Source organism: Engystomops pustulosus, chromosome 2 (assembly GCF_040894005.1).
Source record: "Engystomops pustulosus chromosome 2, aEngPut4.maternal, whole genome shotgun sequence".
In the NCBI taxonomy this organism is placed as follows: Eukaryota; Metazoa; Chordata; class Amphibia; order Anura; family Leptodactylidae; genus Engystomops; species Engystomops pustulosus.
Genome location: NC_092412.1, coordinates 117,613,300 through 117,634,800, shown reverse-complemented (window position 1 = coordinate 117,634,800; position 21,501 = coordinate 117,613,300). Strand labels below are relative to the sequence as shown.

Genomic DNA, 21,501 nt, shown 5'->3' with positions numbered 1-21,501 from the left:
TTTCTGACAAAGTCCACAAGTCTGTTTTTCTTACAGCTTGCAGTGAAATTGGCATTTGAGAGAGAAAACCAAGATTGGCAGATTCGACGCTGGCACCCTGTGCCAACTTTCTACTGCCTGCAACATTCTCCAGCATAACCAATTTGGTAGTGGATAAGTAATGGTGCAGGGAGGTATTTCATTGCCATTAGGTACCGGGATAAGGACCTCAGATACCAAAATGTGATACCATATTCAAGTGCTAGGAGCCATGGGTTCTTTGTAAGGCTGGGCAATGCTAGGCCACATGTGCTGCAGTGTTTCAGCAGTTCCTACATGGTGAAGGCATTAATTCTATGGACTGGCCTAATGGCCTGTTTCTCTGACCTGAATCCAATCGAACACATCTGTTCCATGTCTTGTTCCATCCACCAACACCACATTGCATCACAGACTGTCCAGGAGTTGACTGATACTCCCAGCTCTGGGAGGAGATCCCTCAGGAGAACATCCATTACTTCATCTGGAGCGTTGTAGGGAGGTCATACAGTTACGTGGAGGCCACACACGCTATACCAGTGATGGCAAACCTTTTAGATACAGAGTGCCCAAACTACAACCAAAACCCACTATTATGTTGCAAAGTGCCAAAATGACAATTCGAGTAGTAACCTATTGATCTCTGCTTTATCAGAAGTTTCAATCGTATTGGTGTACTGAGGACACCAATACAATAGAAAGCAGGAGACATTTGGATTGTAGCTTCCCTCCAGGGCCCCCTAAAGAGGAAGAATCAGGGGACCCAAAGCATGAGGTCCAACAATGATCCATCTCTGTCAACGCTCCGCCTGTAGTCCTGGCAGCCAAGGATGTGTCGCTTTAAAATAGCACTGCGCGTGGCGTGTCCTGGGTTGTCTTATACTGCAGTAGGAAGCTTTAGGTTTGCCACCACTGCACTATACTGAGCCTCATTGTCTTGAAGCATTTCCAATGCAGTTGGATCAACCTAAAGTTTTTTTTTTTTTTTTGTACTTTGATTTTGTGTATCATTTCAAACTCAGACCTCCATGGAATATTCATTTTGATTTTAATTGATCATTTTTATGTTTTAATGTTTTCAATGCATTCCACTATGTAATGAATAAAGAATTGCCACTGGAATATTTCATTAATTGAGATCTGGGATGTGATATGGGGAAAACTCATTTTGGTGCCTTTAAAAGCTTCGGGCCCTGATTTTAGAAATGACACCCATCTTCTGCTTTCAGCTCTAATTTGAAGAAGAAAAAACGAGATGGAGAGCCGGGGGCGCTCAATGTGCGGATTATCTCAAGGGTGTGATAAGATCTGTACACAGTGTGTGTGAACTCACCTTCTAATGTTGTGCTACTGGCACAACACATGTAGTCGTATATAAAGTGGAACGAGATGCTGCCTTCGGGAAGTGATTTTGGTGTTGGTACCGATCAGGATACAAGCAATGGACGGTCTCTATTCCTGGAGACCCAATGAACTTCCCCTCGGATGGAAGACCCGGCGCAATTCGTTCCAAGAGTAATTTAATATTAAAATAAGTACATTAAAAAATATAGAATAAAAGAACAAGACGCGTTTCGGACCCGGACCGGGGTCCGAAACACGTCTTGTTCTTTAGTTCTATATTTTTTTTATAGGAATAGAGACCATCCATTGCTTCAGCTCTAATTTAGGAGATCTGCATTGCCACTTTAGGAAGTATATGATGCTCAAACTAGTTACCACTCAATATTGTACTAAAGAAGTTTTGGAAATTAATGTCAACTTATTAATAAATGTCATATTGCTGCTCAAACTGGTGGTCACTCAATATTTCCTGCCATGAGGTGATCTTTGACATGTGCGCTTTGCGCTTCAACAGTAATCGGCCATAAAAAACATAGGTACTCATTGCATCAACGTCTCATAAACTAGAGAAATGGAAGGTATTTTCGGAATCGGCAGCTCAAAAGTATCCAGAATCCATTTAAAAACTTTGGGCACCTCTGAAACCTGTATTGCTTCCAGAGTGCTTTCAATAAGCAGTTTTACAATCTCCCCCCACTTACAATTTAAGAAGAAAACCTTGATGAAGAACAATATCTATGTAGAGTTCTGAGGAAATAGGTCAGATTTTTAATCATAACCCCCTATTTACCTTTAAGTTATCTCCTCTTTGGGTTTAGCAGAAATCTTTTTACACTTCAATTCTTGTAGGCGAAACAAAGCACTCCTTCAGTCTATTTTTTTCTTGCTCATTCAGTGAGGGATGGTTATCTGATGCCGCAATAAGCTTTGCTTATTGAGAAGGCTTTGCATTTTTCCACTGCTTGCTGCCAAACCAATTGTTGAAAAGATGTATAAACACTCACGCTGTCAGAAATCTGACTTTCCAGGGGGAAAAAAGGAACATGGGCCAGACAAGAATGTTTCCTGCAGACGCTGCCAAGCAGCAGGGCAGCCTGTGTCTGATACTTGTGTGTGAGAAGGCTAATGCACAGTGTGAGCATGTTGTAATGTAAGGTCTTTGTGGGGATGTAATCTGGCTGCCTCGGAATGTGGTTGGGCATGTTATGCTGATGGAAACAGCCTGCAGCCTGGGGAATCCCTTTGTCTGCCATGGAAGGAAACTCCTGGCTACAACAGCTCTTGTTTTTTCCCCTTCCTCTTTTTGGCCTTGCATTAAATATAAAATACTTGTGCAAGGGAATCCTCAGGATATGGTTCATGTGAATTCCTCGAAAAAGTGTAATGTAACATGAACTTGAGTGCAGAAGCTGTTGCTTACTGTAACTTTTGAAAGCAGAGAACCTGAATTGAATTATCTTTTCTTATTTCTTAATGCACCGTCAGTAAGGTTGCTTTAATGCACACTGTTCCACATTACTCTTAAAAAGAACCTGTTATAGAAACTTGAAGTCCAATCTGCAGTAAGCATCTTCACTAAGAGAAGCAGAGCAGATTCATATATAGATATGCGGGACAAGTATAGCCCACATTTTATTGATCTAAATCTCTGAGATCTATCTTTGTGAAGAAATACATAGGGAAGAATGATATGACCACCCCTGGACTCCTTAGCATAGAATGAACAGAGATTAGTATCACTAAATGACAACTTAGGGTCACTTGATATCTTGCTTTTTTCACAAGCTATTTTTCTGAGCTCTATAACATGCATCAGACACTATACAACAATTACATTGCAAGAAAAAAAGAATGCAAGCACTGCAATATTTGAATGTGCATCGGCAGCAACACAAGAAAAATTGCATCTTTGAAGTTCTTGTTTCTCTCACAAAAGCAAGGGATTTAACATTTAGTAGAGGTTATTGTTTTTCATAATAATGATCAGCAAAATCTTTAATTCATTTGAATAACACGGAAACTGCACTGGTCTAGGGCTTTTCTGTTCTACCCTAATGTTTTGTCAATACAGGTGGTGGAAGAAAAACATTTGTGTTAGTTTGTTTAATGACAGCATACTTACCAAACCAGTTTATCAGAAATGACTGACAGTAGAATAAGGAATCTAGCTGAAGAGCATTTCTGTAACAATAAGACATTATTTGTTTCAGAATGAGAATAGGTGGAATTTTTTTTATACTTTTTTTTTTAAAGACAAAACCAGATGTGGCCTACAGGGTGAGGACATGTTAAAGGCTGATTTATACGTCTTTTCTTTTTTTTCTTCAATTTGGTCCTGGCATCCTATAAACTTATTTAAAAAATCCAATAACAGGCTGTGTGTTGAAATGAAGAATATATTAAATATGTGTAAATGAGACTGCCAAGTATGATTATTCATGTATGACCCTGGGAGACATGGGGACATTGGGTGGTATTATCAGTGATATAATATAATCAGTGGTAATATAATATAGCATATAATTAACTGTAATACAAATGCAGCGGTTGTTGTAGATCAATACAAGGTGATCGCATGGAAAGTTTTCCATGGTTGGGAAAGTAAATTGTGCTAGCTTTAATAAGGCAACTCCACCAACATCAATGTCTGACTTTTTAGGGAGTATAGTAACAGGACATGTGATAATCCTGCATGCACAGTACTTCGGGATCTTGGAATAGTGCACACAGCTGCCGTAAGCAGGAGGGTAGGAGGGATTGAAAGAGGCTACTAGGGCGTAGAGTAGCCGTAGCTCCTACTCTACATCCCAGTATTATTTAAAATATATCTTGGGTAAAAGTTTTCTGAGTATCTGGGGCACAAAGTTTTAATAAAATAAGGATTATACTAGAATACATTACAGGAATATGCCACTGGATCTAGCGTAGTAAGTAGATCAGTGATGGTAGGTCTCCTTTAAAGGTAACCTGTTACCAACAATAAGTATAACAAAACCTATCCACTACCATATCAAGAATTTCATCAGTTTCCAATCAGTATCCTCTTAGGTCTAAGTGTTGCTGCATTATTCCTACAAAGCAACTTTAAATAACTCTGTTCACTTGGAGCATAAAGTTGCAGAGGTAGACTATCTTAGTCAGGCTCCCTCTGCCCTAAATGGCTTCAGTGCCATTCTCCTTACCCCGTCTTGAGCATACACCTTCTTAGTAGGAATCTGGCACTTTTCCTTCTCATCTATGGACAGTGGTATCTAACACAAAAGGTACATGTATCGACAGCACCAGACTTCACAGGAAGAGTGATGCAGCAGCATTGAAGGACAAGTTTAACAACATATTGGCAATTGGAGGCAGAGAAAGCTAACTTTATGGTCCAGCCTCCAATGTCTGTTACTTTATGCTACTAATGAAGGGATTAAATCTGAGATGAAACTGATGAATTGGTGGAGAAGGTAGTAATCATGGTAAAATATGGTTGTTGTTGGTGACGAATGCTGAGGTCACATTTCACCACTTAATCTGAGTGGTTACTTTTCCTTTATGTTTTGGTTCTTGCAGTGGATTGCCCAGTGCCCAAATATGAAAAATGGGCAAGGTGAGCAAACTTTTATTTTTTATTTATGTCCTTGCTCTGCTACAAATTAGACATAAAGAAATAAAGTGATAAAATGGTGGTACTTTGTTGAATCGCCTTCATACAATATTTTAATCACATCACACCAGAGACATTGAGAACAATGTAATTTGGAGATATTTGTGCAATATAGGGTATGCAAACACATTTGTTATTTAATATTGTGGAAAAAAATATTAGTTTCTAACAAACTTATTGCCAAAATAACTCTACAATAGACTTTTTGGTTTGATAATACCGTAATAGAATGTAGTAATTTCCATTAGTTTACCTTCTATGAGATTTCTCAGTTTGTTTCATTGCATAGTAACTTCCTTAACTGTTGCTACATGTTTTTTTTTTTATCTTCTGTATTAATCGGCTTTGAAGGTTTCTGTTGCTGAAATAGAATACATAGGAAACGTTATTGTACATTGTGGTGTCTCTGATCACAGTTTTTTCTGGGCAGCCCTTGCTTCCTACTACAAAAGGTTGCTTAGGTTCTTAAATTTGCAATTTGCCTTTCATCTTAATCCATAATGTCCGTCATGCTAGTAAAATTATCTGCTAGTGTTAATAGAAACTTGTTAAGAATAGTTTTCCTGTTGATTTCCTGTACTTTGTTGTGGCCACGTATTTGGAGAACAAAAACTGTAAAAGCGTTGTTTTCTTCTGTTTTGTTGTGTTCTATTGTTCAAGTTTAGGTTCACCATTTGAACAATTTCTTAATATCTTTTCAAGTCTAGGGATATTGTATTTTACAAGAAATGAATTCAGTTGGCATCGTGGTAGTGAGGATCAAATGATCTTAACTTTAATTGTGTTTTGGAAACAAAGGTAGGAAGTGGTCAACTTGCCACATTCCTGTCAATATGCTGGTGATGCACCAGTAATGACAACTCACCTGCCAAGTATGTATATATGTGTAGTGAAGAGGCAGCACTCAATAGGTTGTAGAAAAGTGGTGAACTTTTATTCCATCACACAGCGACGTTTTGGTGCTAAACCGCACCTTTCTCAAGCACCTGTAAGACTTTACATATTGGCTTCTTCCTTCCCCTCAGAGGTGAAATGCAGGGCTGCAGTGTCCTGAAGAGTAAAGAAGAGTAACCACAGCAGCACAGCTAGTGACATCATCAGTGTGTTCCTGGCTTCCTACAGAAAACTTGGCTATAGATAGCAGCCGGGAGGTCAACCTGTACTCTGAACAGCAGGAGACATCGGCCTAAAAAGCAGTCGGTCCACCGAGAAAATTCCCCTGGCGCTAAATAAATAAAGATTCATCATTATTATTGCAGTGCATTGCACTAGTAACTGCGGATTTGGAAGCAGAATTTAATATTTTAATCTCTACTGTAAGACCATAGCCTTAGTAGGAATACTCATTCATAATTAATACAGAATACAGTTTATAACACTGCAAGTTTTCTGTGCATCTGGTCTTTGTGTCATTTTCTTTTTCCTAACATTTTAGGTGTTGAAATGAAATAAAGTAAATATTAGTTATTTTTAGGATTGAACTAACCATTTTAAGGAAAAATGTCACGTTTTGAAGTGTCATTAATGATCTCAATGTGAGAGTTGAAGAGAAGAATGTTGTAGTTCCTGTCTGAGATTTTGCAGATGTATTCTGGATATAATAGTAACACTAGAACTAAAATTTGTAGAATGTTGGTAAAGGAAAACTACTCAAGAAGTTTCCCTATAAGATCATATAGACTATGTTCACATCATTCAAAAAAACAGTCCACAGACAAAATGGTTACTTTTTATATATTGGCTAAATCTATTAATGTTATTTTTATCTTTTTAAATAGTAACTGTAAAGGTTTTTTTTCCCACAAATCAATAGCTCTTGGGATGTAAAACAACTTTGCCTATTATCTTTGTTACATATATACAGCAGTTTCCTTGCTATACCCCTCATATTACCTCATTACTGCAACAACTGCTTCTTCTGCATGTTCTGTTAAGCCCTGTGAGTCTGTAGTTTGTTTATAGTTTATTAGTTGGTTTCATGGGAGGGGAGGGGCTGCTGCTCTCACAGGAAGAGGTCATGTGACAAGCTCTCTCTGTGTATGTAGCACAGCTGAATGTGTTCAGAGCAGTGGATATAGATGTCTCCTGGACAGAATAGTGAGGTACAGGATCTCCCTGTTTGCTATCAGTCCCTCCATCAGAGTCTATGATTCTACAGAACTTTCTGTGTGTCTCTCTGCACCTTATGCTGCAGCCCTTCCAACTTGTCATCGGCACTTTGTGCACTGTGCAGATAAGTATTTTTGTCAAATACTTTCAGAACAGAAAATTCCATAACTGTGGAAAGAAAAGGCTTAGCAGCACAAAGTAGGGATCATTCTGTTTGTTTTTAAATGAGTAATCAATCACATTTACTAATTTGGTAAAATGATTATAACTTTTACAGTCATACTTTAAAAGTTCACATATTATTACCAATATGTGATGCTTCATTCACTGTATTAATGGTAATTATAGAAAGTTAATCACTCTTTGGTAGCCACCAAGGTGAAGCACTCTTTAGGCTTAAGGCCGTAAGATCTTTGAACACCATATTAGATCTGAAATAAGTCAATGGGGCCAACAAGAGTCATACTTGGATGTCTGTTCCTGACTTGAATTGTATCCTATTGTCCACCTACATCATAACTTTGATGACTTTGGTCACTTGTCCAAAGTATTCAAAGTTCTTTTTCTGCTTAATGTTTAAAGGGGTATTCCCATCTGGGCTTCCACATTTAATTTAATTCAGTCGCCAAAACTAAACATTTCTTCAATTGGATGTTATAAAAAAAATGTTCCTGTGTGGAAGATAATTTCTCATAAATGTAGACATGTTGTCCCTTAGAAACAAGATCTGGTCAGACATGTGTTATTGAGCCCTGGATTCAGTGATCATTACACAGGACAGCTGTGGGACATGCAGTAACTCCCGGACATTTCAAATACAAAAACGTTTTGTTTGTTTGTGCAATCACTCCTGCAGCGGTGGTCGTATCCAAGGACACAGTCTTGTTTCGAAGGGAGTATATGACTACATTTATAGGAAATTATCACACAGGAAATTTTTTTAATAACCTCTAATTGAAGAAATGTATATATTTGACAGATTAATGAAATTGAATGTGAATGCCCAGACAAGACTACCCCATTAATCTCCCAGAATATAGGTGGTTATTTTTGTGATAATATCATTTTCCTGCATTGCAGGATGCTGATAGCTTGTGGGCCTAAATCTTTATAGCAGGTTCTCTTTAAAGAAAGTATCCAGGATCACTGTTAGAATGCACCATTAAAGGGGTTATCCGGGTTTCAAAAATTTCTTATGGCCGGGCTGGGGAGGGCTATTTAAACACAAGAAACATGTACTTACCTCCTCCGGTGCTGCCGATGTCCCGCGCCACGGCTGGTCTTCTCTGTGCGCCGGTTTCATTACAAGTGCGCACAGAGAGCTTCTGGCCGGCCAGATGCTCCCATGCGACACCATCTCCCAGTGCTTACAACGCTGAGAGATAGGGACAGATGGGAGGAGCTGGCCACATCGTGGACCGGAAGCTCCCTGTGCGCGGCTTCCATGCCCTTGTAAACAAACAGGGGCGCGGATCGAAGGGACCTCGGCGCGGGACATCAGTGGCGCCGGACGAGGTAAGTACATGTTTATTATGTTTAACTAGCCCTCCCCAGCCCGGCCCTAGGTAATTTTAATATCTGACTCTTGCTATTCCTGCTGATCAGTTTATTGATGAGTCTATTGCACTCTGTAGGGCAAATGGAACAAAGCTGAAATAGAACAGTATTACTGTCACTAAGTGCACTGTGTTTTAATGTATAGAACAGTACAAACAATGAAGAGTGCTGTGGCACCTTCAGAAAGGTGATTGGTGAGGGTACCACAAGTCAGGCCCCAACCAACCTGATATATTTGGACTATTCTAACAGTAAGCCTTCAGTTAGTAAGAGTTGCAGTTGGAAAGTGATGACAACACTTCTGAATTGTTAATGGATCAACAGGGCAGCGTTTTATGGTTATGGTCTCTTAATGGTTATGTGTTTTTCGTTATTTAAAAAACAAAACATGATGGTTATTTTATTCTCACAAATGTTTTTTTTTGTTTTTTTTTCCATGAATCCTGCCTTTCTTGTTTTTATGCTCCATTGGATGATTAATAGAGTTACCAGCTGAAGAAGGTAAGTCCATTTATTTGTTCTTTACATGGTGGTCTTATATTTGCAGTTTGTATCATAGTTTTAAAGTCAATTCCAGGCAAGGATAATAGAAGGAGAAAAAATATAAAGATCGAATGAAAACATGTTATTTACCTATAATAAACTACTAATTTGTCCACAACGTCCCCATATTGATTGCTGGAAAGTTCCCATGATAATGAGGGCAGCAGTGCCCCATGATAACTGCATACAGCTTTTTTATGCAGAGCTTACAAAGAAGCAACTCCAACAACTGCAGTTCCAGGAATGTATTTTATTGTTATTGTTTATTCCAATGTAGAAGCTTTTACACAGAGAATGGACACATTCAAAGTTAACTCATATGTTATGTATGGTTTGAATAGTTTTACCTTGTTGCTGGATACTTACCAGATTTCTATGTATTATCAAACCATTTGTACCTTGGCAAAAATAATTACGTTTTTCGTTCTTTATTTTCTTCATATACGTAGGTAAATTATGTGCATGTGCATTATTGCATGTGTTTGGGGGCAAAATTTTGATTATTATTTTGGTTTATTTTCATTTTATATCCCATTTATGAAATTTATGGAAAAGCCTAATCAATAATCTCTTGCATTCCAGGAAAATCCCTTTGGGAACTAGTTGTGGAACAGTTTGAAGATCTTTTAGTTCGAATCCTTCTTCTAGCTGCATTTGTGTCCTTTGTAAGTAATGAATAACTATTTTTTTTTCTGTTCTTTTCATTTTTCCATAATTTATTTTTGTGTTGGCTGAGCAAACATAGTCATTATCACCTCTGGTGATTTTCAGCCAGCCAACTAAAAATATTTTTATGGTTAATATATGCCTATCTTTACTATTCATAACCATTATCTATAAATAAAAGTTAATGGGGGTTTCCCTACTAAACATATTGGATAAATGCCTTAAACTAGGGAACCATCCATTACAACCCTGTCGAATGGCAGAACAGTGGACTACAAGTCCCCTAAACTGTCCTATAAACCATAGGACAAAAGTGTAGGACAAACTCCATTGATTTCTATTGGACTTTTGCAACTGCAATAGAGGATAAATATCTTTTAAATGAATCCTCTCACAACCATTTTGAAGATATCCTCTTTAGCTTTTATTTTTGTTTATAAAAAATTATCCATTTACCTAGAACAAAGAAAAATCACACTGGGGCTAGATGAAAAGGGTCACTTCAGATGCCCCTTCTTTAGCCTCCATAACAACTAGAACATTGCCTCTTATTTAATTTTATTGATTGAACTGTCAGCTTTTAAAGGAGTTCACAATAGCACCTGTGCTTTATAACCAGAGAGCCGTTATAGTTGGGAAGGTGAGCTGCGGATATAGATCCCATTCCTAACAAAATATAAAACCGGTAGTATCTCAGATTTTTTAGTATGCAAAATCATGATCATGGTGCATTTTTAAAGCTAAGATCCTTTAAAAATGCATGTTATAAACTTGCATGATTTTAGGTAGCGGCATCTGAAATTACATTCATCTCCATCCTCTCAGCCTGACTGCTTTGCAGTCTTTGGAGACAACTTTTTAATGCTAAAAAGTATACTTTATAGCCAACCTAAAGTGTCACCTGCAAAGGGTTATGGGTTCTCTTTAAATTACATCTACCACCAGGATGAAGGATTGTAAACCAAGCACATTGACATAGTGGTGTGTGATCCCTCTGGCAGTTTCCTTTGCCCTTGTTTTTAGAAAAAAAAGGCTTTAAAAATTATACAATGAGCCTGAGGCTCTCCAGGCTTCATAGATGTTAAATGTCGCCTGGAGCCCCTCAGGCTCATTTGCATAATTGAAAACGCCTTTTTTTTGTAAAAACCAGGACATTAGCTGAAGAAGCTAAAAGAAGAGCATATCCTGTCAGAGGGGGCACACACTAGTTTGTCAGTGTGCTTGGTCCTGATCCCATTTGTTCTGGTCCATTACTTCAGCAGAACAACAAGCATAACAAAGCTTTGAGTTTTAAAATGGAGACAGAAATGAAGCCCATAGCTTCCTGTTGAGTTTAAATATATTCAAAAAGTAGTAGATATCCAAAATTTAGATTTGCATACAGGACAAAAAGTTGTCACTTTTTTACAACAAAGCTATTGACAGTGTCAATCAAGACTGTACAGTCATATTGACAAAATGCTTTGATAAAAAGGTGGCTGTGAGTTACTTAAGATACTTAAAAATACCCCTTACCTATAATATTAGGCCTAAGTATCATATTCATTGAATGAATCATAAATACGCATGCAGATATAGTCTAGTGGTGGGCTTTGATACTAAAGGTATAAAGTGCCTCCCAAAAGACATAAAGTAGGTGGCATAGGATTAATTAATAAAAACATGTCTTAAATTTTGCTTCAAAAGATAGTTCCCGCTGGGTAAGTTTTCTAGAACTATGTGTGGGAGTGAGATTTTCTTTTCCCTGTTGTTAATGGCATGTGAGTCAGAGCTATGCAGATAGATGTAGAATCCACGAGGATGAGCAAGGTTATGGCACCAAAAATACAGAAATGCACAGTTTGTTACAGCATGTAACTTATTCATTCAAGGTTATGCATTGTTGTATCTGTTTTCTTTTTCTCAGAGACTTTACAGTGAAAAAAAATCGACGTCAATTAAATTACATATAAACATTGCTTTTTTTATCCCCACAAACAGCAGCAGCGATAGTCGTAGAACAACTTATTCCTCTGTCCTCCTATTGAAGTGAATTAAAGGAGTGGCATTGTGATTCTTTAGACCAGTAAGCTTTGGGATTTGTTGGGTTGAATCATTATTTGAGATTTCTTGAACTTTAAAATCTATAGTAATGTCATTGCTGATTTGTGAAAGAAGCCATCTTGATTTTCTAAGTAAAAATTATTATTAGAAATACATTTGGAATGTTACAAATTATTTTACATTATTAAAGCTTTTGGAGTATATGTAATGTTGTATTCCTTTTTTTAGTTTAAGGCTACATTCACACTGCCGTATGGGGGACGTATATACGGCCGATATATGTCCCCCATAGATGGCAATGGGCGCACGCGCCCTACGGGAGCGGTACGGTGCAGCACACCGTCCTATCTTTGTCCGTAGTACGGCGCCGTGCGCCATATCTTCCTATGGAGAGGGGCGGGGGTGAGCTGCGCTCACCTCCTCCCCCTCTCCCCCTGCACTGCCGTTGCCCGCTATGGTACGGTACGGGTGGGCAATGGCAGTGTGAACGTAGCCTAATAGTTTTTACAGTGACAAACTGTCTACTACAAATAAAAACAATAGCAGATACTGCAGGCATAAGGTCTCTTGATATCAGGCGTCTTGACTGGCCCTGGAACATAATTGGCATAATTGTGGTACTATGTGTCGCACAATAGTAGTGATGGACCATTATCAGAATTTTGAGTGTGATAGCGATACCCGGAGAAGTATCACAATACTTGATACTTGATACCGATAGTTTCAAGAAAGTATTATCTGGATTCAATATTTATGGTGTGATCACAAAAATAATAATGATAATAAGTGATATATAGAGAGATCTCTGTGGAGATCCATCTCTATATACCGGTCCATTGAGCCTGTATCAGAAGTGTACCTGTACAGGAAGCTCTAGTTAGGAAAGATACTTATATCGATAACCATTAAGCTCCTAGTCTTGTGGCTGTCCTGTATCTTCATGGGAGCTAAAGAGTGGAGATTATGAGTTGAAATCCCTGCCTGGGAGAGAAATTATTTAATTAAATAACATTAAATAATTTAGAAACCTTGTGTCTTGAATAGCCCTGCGGGAATGTAGAAACGCCATATATGGGCAGTTCATGATATTTTCATGATGATGTAAATCCTGATCTGCCACTAATGTCACCTCTAATGTCTCCCCTGCAGACAGATACTAGGAGTGTACAACAGCAGAAGTCATTCAGTACTGAAAATTATACAATCCCGATATTGAACGGTCTGAGTACGAAAGTATCGCACAATTATCGAGCTTTCAATGCATCATGCAACCCTACACAATAGAATAGGATTTATCTTTTAGTTAAAGCAATGCTACAGACATTGTTAACAGCATGTTACACTGCAGATTTTGTGACACAGCATAATAAGCCAGAAAAGTGTAATCAAGTAATCAGCAGTATTTACTGAATTAAAGACAACCTGTCACCAGGGACCCCCTCAAACCACACATGACACCTTTTAGATGTCTTTATACGTGTTTCACTGATGCATCTATCTCTGGGATCCATTCTCCCAAAAAATCCTTTTTGTATAGCTTCATGGAGGCTGGGAGCAGCAGTATACAGTCAAGCTACCCTGCCTCTTCACTGACACTGCTATCTGGCTGTAGAGAATTCCTGAGGGATGGGTGAGGAGGAAGGTTGATTTCTCTTCACATAGCCAGTGTCACTCTCACCCCCTTCTTCCTGAGGAAATGGTTAATGATATAGTGAAGTCACAAAAAGCCACTGTCTCACTGTAAACCTTCTCCTCACCCCCCTCAGGAATTCTCATCAGCTTGGCAATGTCAGCAGCAGTGAGGAGGGAGGATAGCTTGAATGTTTGACTGCAGCTTTCTGCCACCATGACTAGGTAGAGGCAACAATGTAACATGTATTAAGTTGGGGGGGGGGGATCCTGTTTGCAGGTTCTCTTAAATTATAACCCCCTAGTGAGGTCAACCCAATAAAGATCAATTTTAACCCTCTTACTTGACAATTTTACTCGTTTACTAGTTTTATTACTGTTTTAGCTGCTATAACTCTTGTTGATCAGTGTAAAATTCCAGAGTGTGGGGATGGGAACTCTCTAAGCAGACGCTTCATGATTCCTGTGTTCTATGAGATGCTGTGTGCCAACACTGTGCTTAGATTATCAGGGTTTATCTGCACTTTCATTTAGCTTTTGAACATTCATTAGTATCTGAAATGAAGTATCGGAAGTATCTGAAAAAGAGAGATGAGATGTTGAGATCCATGAGATGAATGTAACACCCAATGACACTCTGCTAACTCGCCTATAACACACACTGTCAGCTATACTGCATCTCATCTATAACACACTCTGACAGCTATACTATATCTCCACTATGACACACTGTGTCAGCTCTCCTGTATGTCTCCTTTCTCTGCTATAAAGAACTTATGTGCCTGGAGCTAGTAGAGCAAGTCTGTGCACCCTACTGCTTGTCGTCTGGAAGTCGGCTGGAAACGTCTTGAAATGCAGAGGGGATGGGCAGATGGCACACTGCATCATGCAGACAGGAAAAGCTATTCATGAGAAGACCGCAGAAGATTTACGGTCGGATCCTGAGGCAACCAAAATTGTGTACACCAAGACTGATAGAGACAGTTTGGAATTATATCTGTGAAATGCTGTATTTTTGTTAATAACAGTGAATTAGAGAATGTGTTCTTTTGTTATCTTGAGTATATTTAAGAGTCTTCATGGGAATACCCCTTTAAGTCTGTAATAATATATGCATCCTAACAGAACTCTGATATCTATGCAATGTAACTCCATATGACAATTAGGGCAATATATGTAGGGATTAATAATTAACAATAATACAGTATCAAAGAGTAATGTTAAATAATATTTATTATCATTATTATTATAGACACATTGCACTAAAATATTGCGCATTGAAATGTGTGCAAATTTTCTAAATATATTAACACTTACTTTTGCAGCAGGAAAGCACAATCATTTTATAGATGTGATACATGGGTTCAATATCAACCTGCTGTGTATATATACACCCCTTATAACACAATCTGCCTGCATATCTCAAATACTTACTGTTACTTCTCCATAAAACAGATTTAATGCTTCCTAAATAATATTCATCATTCCAGGTTTTAATGCTGTATGTTCCTTAACCCCAGGTACACAAATGCTGAGTTTGGAGAACCACATTATGGATGTCAGGGAACCTTTATGTATAGGGCACCTGATTGCCTTCCACCTTCTATCAGGATAGGGGGCAGGGACTAGCTGGCTGTATACTGGCAGTCCCCGGTTACATACAAGATAGGTTCTGTAGGTTTGTTCTTAAGTTGAGTTTGTGTGTAAGTCGGAACTGTATACTTTATAATTGTAACCCCAGACAAAATTTATTTGGTCTCTGTGACAATTGGATTTAAAAAATGTTGGATTGTCATAAGAACCCGGATTAACAATAAATCTTAATTACAGACACCTTTGATAACTGTTAAAGCTGTTTATTGTAGCCTAGGACTAAAGTACAGTAAATTACCAAAATACAGAGGTCCGTTTGTAACTAAGGGTCGTATGTAAGTCAGGTGTTCTTAACTAGGGGACCGTCTGTTCTGGGGGCAGGGACTAGCTGGCTGTATACTGGGGGGCAGGGGCTAGCTGGCTGTATACTGGGGGGCAGGGGCTAGCTGGCTGTATACTGGGGGGCAGGGGCTAGCTGGCTGTATACTGGGGGGCAGGGGCTAGCTGGCTGTATACTGGGGGGCAGGGGCTAGCTGGCTGTATACTGGGGGGCAGGGGCTAGCTGGCTGTATACTGGGGGGCAGGGGCTAGCTGGCTGTATATTGGAGGACAGAGGCAGCTTATACTCAATCTGGTACTTAAAATCTGGTAGCATATGGGCGCAACTATATTCACCCATATCGTCAACCATGAGACAGCCTGAAATTTATATAAGACTCCAGGGTTTATGTAGATCTGTAACAATGTGTTAGTGGCACATTGTTGCTGATGGGTAGCCACAGGTAGGAATGCAAAAAGGTAGAAATGTTCAAACCCACTAGGGGTTACCCTAGGCGCTCTGAAAGCAGTACAAACTTACAAAAGTATAAAAAAAAAATGGCAAAAAAACCCCCAAAAAACACCTTTCCCAAGAACTGATATAAAAATAAACAACGCCAAAAAATCATAAACTTGTTAGGTATTGCCTACCCGAAAGTCCAGATATATCATGTATGTCTGTATTACAAAGTCTATGTTGTTAGTCTGAGTCTACATCATTAGTGGGAGGGTGAATAGAAGAAGGCTGTGGGAGGGGTTTAGGCTGAAAAGCATTGAGCCAGGGGGACGAGCCTCTTATGGATTCAAACGAGCAGGCTCCCATTACCATTTTGAAAGTGCAACCCCCTAGGACTTGTGAGTGCAAGCTGCCAGGCAGCCAGGTAAAGTATACAGCCACCAGTATACAGCCAGCATAATTCTAAAACTAAGTACTGAACAGAAAAGATAAAAGCATGTTTGGTATGTACTGTTCAGTGTCTGTTGGAACCTGTCAGCAGTGAAAAAGAGCCCTCTGGTGACAGGTTCCCTTTTAAGGTCCACTAATTCACTTGGTTGAAAAACCCACAGTGATAAAATGTTTCCAAAAACTCGCTTAGCCTGGCTACAAACATTAAAGGAAACCTACCACTTGTAGTGGCAGGTTTCCGATGGCAATATCGGGCACCAGCTCAGGGTGAGCTGGTGCCGGAGCTTATTTTAGTTAGTGTTTTAAACCGCGGTATTGCGGTTTAAAACACTTTTTAAACGTTGTAGCCGGCGCAGGCAGGTACGCGCTCGGCGCTTACCGTGCACGCGGCTCTCATTCACTCTCTCAACACTAACTAAAATAAGCTCCGGCACCAGCTCACCCTGAGCTGGTGCCCGGTATTTCCATCGGAAACCTGCCACTACAAGTGGTAGGTTTCCTTTAAGGAATTGCTGTGGAAACAGCAGGGGGTCTCTCTTGCGGCTTCAAGGGTTAAATTCTTCAGTTATAATCCGCAGCAGTAAGTAAATCTTTATTTATATAAAGTGTAAATATTTTTTTCACAGCCTGTGGATGAGATTTGTATGAATCCAATCCATTATTCTGCCATCACTGCTTTCTAAAATGCAGCAATTTAGCAATGCATGTCCCTGGCTTAGATTTTGCTGCTCAATCATGCGGTCAAGTGCATGTTCAGTCCTCTGCTGATTTTATTCTGCAATTTCTATTTATACAATTTCTCATTTCTGTGATTATTCATTTTAGAAGAAAAATAATCATAGAAAATAGCAGAGCAAATGCTTTACACAAATGATGATTATTTCAGACTATGAAGTGTGCATGGGCAGAATTCTGGATCTTCTATACAGTAGATACTTGGCAGTGTACTGGTGGAAGCTGCACTTTTATCCACCGTGCCTATCATTGATGTTTTTACATGTGTATGCAGAGTAGAGTAAAGATGAGCTACAAATTGAGTCGTGATATTACATAGGAGCTTTGCTGACATAAACATCCAATGAGCGAAGTTTAGTTGAGCGTTCTCATAAGGGATAGCTACAGGTACTGAGTGCCATATGTTTGCTTCAACAGTTACCATCTGCCTAGCTTAGACACTTTCATGTGTGTTTATAGGTGTAGATATTAAATCCACCCCAAAGATCAATATGGGAGTAGATTTTTTTTTTTCCATTTGGCAATAGCAGCCGGATCTAAAGCCACAAAGTACAATCCTTATGACATGCATTCTGTTTCTGTGTCAATTTTAAAGGTAAACAAAGAAATTAACATTTTATATATAAATCCAAAAACAGGCAGCACTCCAAGGTAATTCAAAGTTCAAAGGTGAAGTTTATTCAAAGCATATTGCACTGAATTGTTGCATTGGAATAAATTTCACCTTTGAACTTTATTACCTTGGTGTGCTTCCTATTTTTGGATTTTTATAGAACGGTCCACACCACAGAAACTACTGCTGTGCACTCATTGCTCATTTGCAAGTGTTCTCCTTGAGTGAGAGTCTCTGGACATATTGCGGCTTCCACAATATAGCAAGACCTCATAAGTTGGTAAACGAAACCTCTGACTTCTCAATTATCCCCAACTTCTACACCAACATATGGCTGTTCAAAAGAAACATCTACTGTAGTAATGAAGCTATTTATCAACATTATAATAGAATAACCAAGCTATTTAGGCAATTTATAGACCGTATATACTCGAGTATAAGCCGACCCATAATTTTACCACCAAAACTGGGAAAACCTATTGACTCGCGTATAAGCCGAGGGTGTAGTATATAGCCAGCCAGCCCCCATGTAGTATACAGCCAGCCCCCTGCCAAGCGGATAAAAAATAAAGAACTCAATACTCAGCCTCCGGTGTCCGGATCCTTGGTGCGGCTCCCGATCTTTAACGTGGGTCCCGGCGGCTCCTCTTCTTTCTTCTTCCTTCTCTAGCCGACAGACTCGCGTCCATGCGATCTGCCGCACCATAGTGTACGCCCGCCGGCAGATCGCATGGAAGCAACTCTGACGGCTACAGAAGAAAGAAGACAGTAGAGGAGCCGCCGGGAGCCTCACGCAGAAGATCGGGAGCTGCACCAAGGATCCGGACACCAGAGGGTGAGTATTACATTTTTAATTTTTTAATTGACTCGTGTACAAGCCGAGGTGAGTTTTTTCAGCACATTTTTTGTGCTGAAAAACTCGGCTTGTACACAAGTGTATACAGTATATTGGAATACAACTTAGTTGAGAAATGGAATGGCACTCACCACGTAGGCTCCTTCCAATGAAAATTTATTTGTGCATACTCACAGAACGACAAAGGGTGTAGTTACACATCAAGGGATGGGGAGGACGCAGGGACTCAAAACATGGCAGACAGGACAGCTGTTTCGCGCTCTCAGCACTTCATCTGGCTTGTCTGCTCACACACATGTAAAAACAAAGCAGGCCTTTTAAACCCGTTAGCCACACCCCCTGAATCGGAAGTGAATTCCATTGGTTATTAACCAGAGTAGGGAACTCCCTAGTCGTATCAATGTACGTGCCTATAGATATATTGATTTAGTAACAAGCCCGCAAGTGTGATGCGCTTACCGGTCGCTGGGATGCGCCGTGGTCCGTTTTCATCCCGCTAGCATCGGTACGGACGGGGCGTGCTGCGCCCAGCCGCCCCGGGTCTGGTGTCGGCGCGGGTGCTAAGCAACCGCGTCGTCATCGTCACGGGTCCGCTGTCACATGACACGCCCAGCCCCGCCTCTCCGGCTGACGTCCTAAGGAGGGGCGTCGTACATCCAGTAGTGCCACCCAAGTTTCACATTCTACACATAAAAGTTGGAATACAACTTAAGAACTCAAAAAACTATAATAAATGATATTTAGGGAAAACACTACATTAACTTGGGTTGGTTGAAAAGCCATAACCACAAGAGTAACATTGCTAACATTTTGAGCGTATAGAGCAGTGGTGGCGAACCTATGGCACTGGTGCCAGAAGTGGCACTCGGAGCCCTTTCTGTGGGCACCCAGGCCATCACCAGAGAGGACTCCAGGTATCTTCCTGCAGTTCCAGACAGCCCAAGACTTGTTGTGCACAGAGCTATTTTAAAGTAACAGCGCTACCTGGGACTACTGGAGGAATGGGAAGGTGTTGTGACTGAGCAGGGAGTATAAATCACAAATAAAATTTCTGTGTTGGCACTTTGCCATAAATAAGTGGGTCTTTGTTGTAGTTTGGGCACTCTGTCTCTAAAAGGTTCGCCATCACTGGTATAGAGAAATTATCTCATGCATAGTTTTGATAAATGGTTGAACTCTTCTGCTTTTTTGAGAGCAAGTTAAAATGGTAAATAGTTTTTTTTATTCTTAATCTGTCAAAATGTCCACTAACTCCAACTCCACAGCCCTGCTTACACTGAAGATGGATACATGCTACAGTCGGTAAAATGTTTACACCTGTAACTTCATATGCTAGAACTTGTGAGATCTGGATCCCTGCACATGCAGCTTTCAAGGCTTTTTAAATCTGTGACTGGACATCTATGTTCACTACTGTCTATAATACAAGTCCTGCTACATATGTATACATGTGATTAAAGAAATAAGAATCCAGAGCAGTACTGTCTGATAAATACAAATGAGGGTGCTCGCTATCAGTGCAATGACTATTTCTCAATGTGATACAAAATTTTAAAAATAGGCAGCACTCCAGAAAACTGTAAACTTCATAATTGAAGTTTGTGATTACATATAACTGTTGTTGATTGTCAATAAGGGTAACAATGTGAGCCTGAGCTTGCCATAACCTCTGTCCCTGCCTACTTGTCATTCTTGCAGTAAATCACAACTGACAATTGGGAAATGGTCCATAATGTGGATAAGTTTATAGCACAGAAAGTCAAAAAGAAATAATACTGTGTATTAATCCGTATATGAGAATTAAACCTTGGCATCTGTGATTTTATTTATTATTTTACAAAGTTTGCACATTCTTTTATTAAAAATATATGTAGCTTTATGTATCTTGGTTAGAGAAATTGTAAAACGGATACATTTTAATATTGTTCATTCTTCTGTATATGGTAATTTGTGTAGCTATTTGTACATGAGTGTTAAGTCTGTGGATTATTTGGAGTTGTTCTCTAAAATCATTTCAGTTATTGTAAATGAAACTGATTCCCAAACACATCTTATGCAGTCTAGACCGAGCTTCTGCTCTCTGTTAAACAAAGCAGGAGCATGTTTACTCTGTACCAAAAGTACAGCAAATTGGCAGCATGACCATGGTCTGTAGAGCTGTGCAGTCTATATAACAGTGAAAAAAGTGGTTTGTTTGAATAATGTGAGTGTGTCATGTTAATATTTGAAAATCTCTTGCCCAACACATCCCATATTCATAAAAGATATTACTTGTTGTCTTAGGTTTTACAGTTAGCTACAATGCCTGACATATAGAATTCTAAATGTTGGTAACCCACCCACTCAAGCATTGAGCAATCAATAAAAGGCAAACTCTATAGAAACTACTGGAGTTAAAGGACAACTACCACCTGGATCAAGTATAGTAAAACAAGCACAATGGCATACTGATGTGTGTCCCCTTTGTCAGGATCTGCTCTTCTTTAAGCTTCCTATGCCCTTGTTATTTAAGAAAAAAAGGCTTTAAAAAATATGCAAATAAGCCTACTCTACTTCTGAGACGACCCCTGGAGTCAACATTTTGAGGCCACAAGTTTTTAATACTGTTAGGATGTTATTAGCTCTAAGTGGCAATGGTCTACTGTAGCAAAAGACTGATACATGAAGTACCTTAGAAGTGTAAAATATAGAAACAAAAGGAAAACAATACACTTTGGATGTGTTGCTTTTTCTTTTACACTTTTAAGATACCAAAATATATATCCTTTTTTTTCCCTTTATACATGTACTTTAAACATATAAAGAAAGAACTATGGTAATGCAATCCCAATCCCAACAAATAGATGAGCTTGTGACTCACCAACTAATGTGGCTGCCTTTGTCACCAGAAGTTTTTGGCTCCAACCCTCTTTCATATT

At 39.3% G+C, this 21,501-nt stretch overlaps 1 protein-coding gene across 1 annotated transcript in view; it reads left to right on the top strand.

The window, feature by feature from the left end:
- Window positions 1-21,501, top strand: part of ATP2A3 (ATPase sarcoplasmic/endoplasmic reticulum Ca2+ transporting 3) — a 128,070-nt gene that overhangs the window by 35,980 nt on the left and 70,589 nt on the right. Inside the window, exons 2-3 of the mRNA XM_072136140.1 lie at window positions 9,164-9,181; window positions 9,806-9,888. Of these exons, the coding sequence (XP_071992241.1) occupies window positions 9,164-9,181; window positions 9,806-9,888 (101 nt within the window). The remainder of the gene's footprint in view (window positions 1-9,163; window positions 9,182-9,805; window positions 9,889-21,501) is intronic.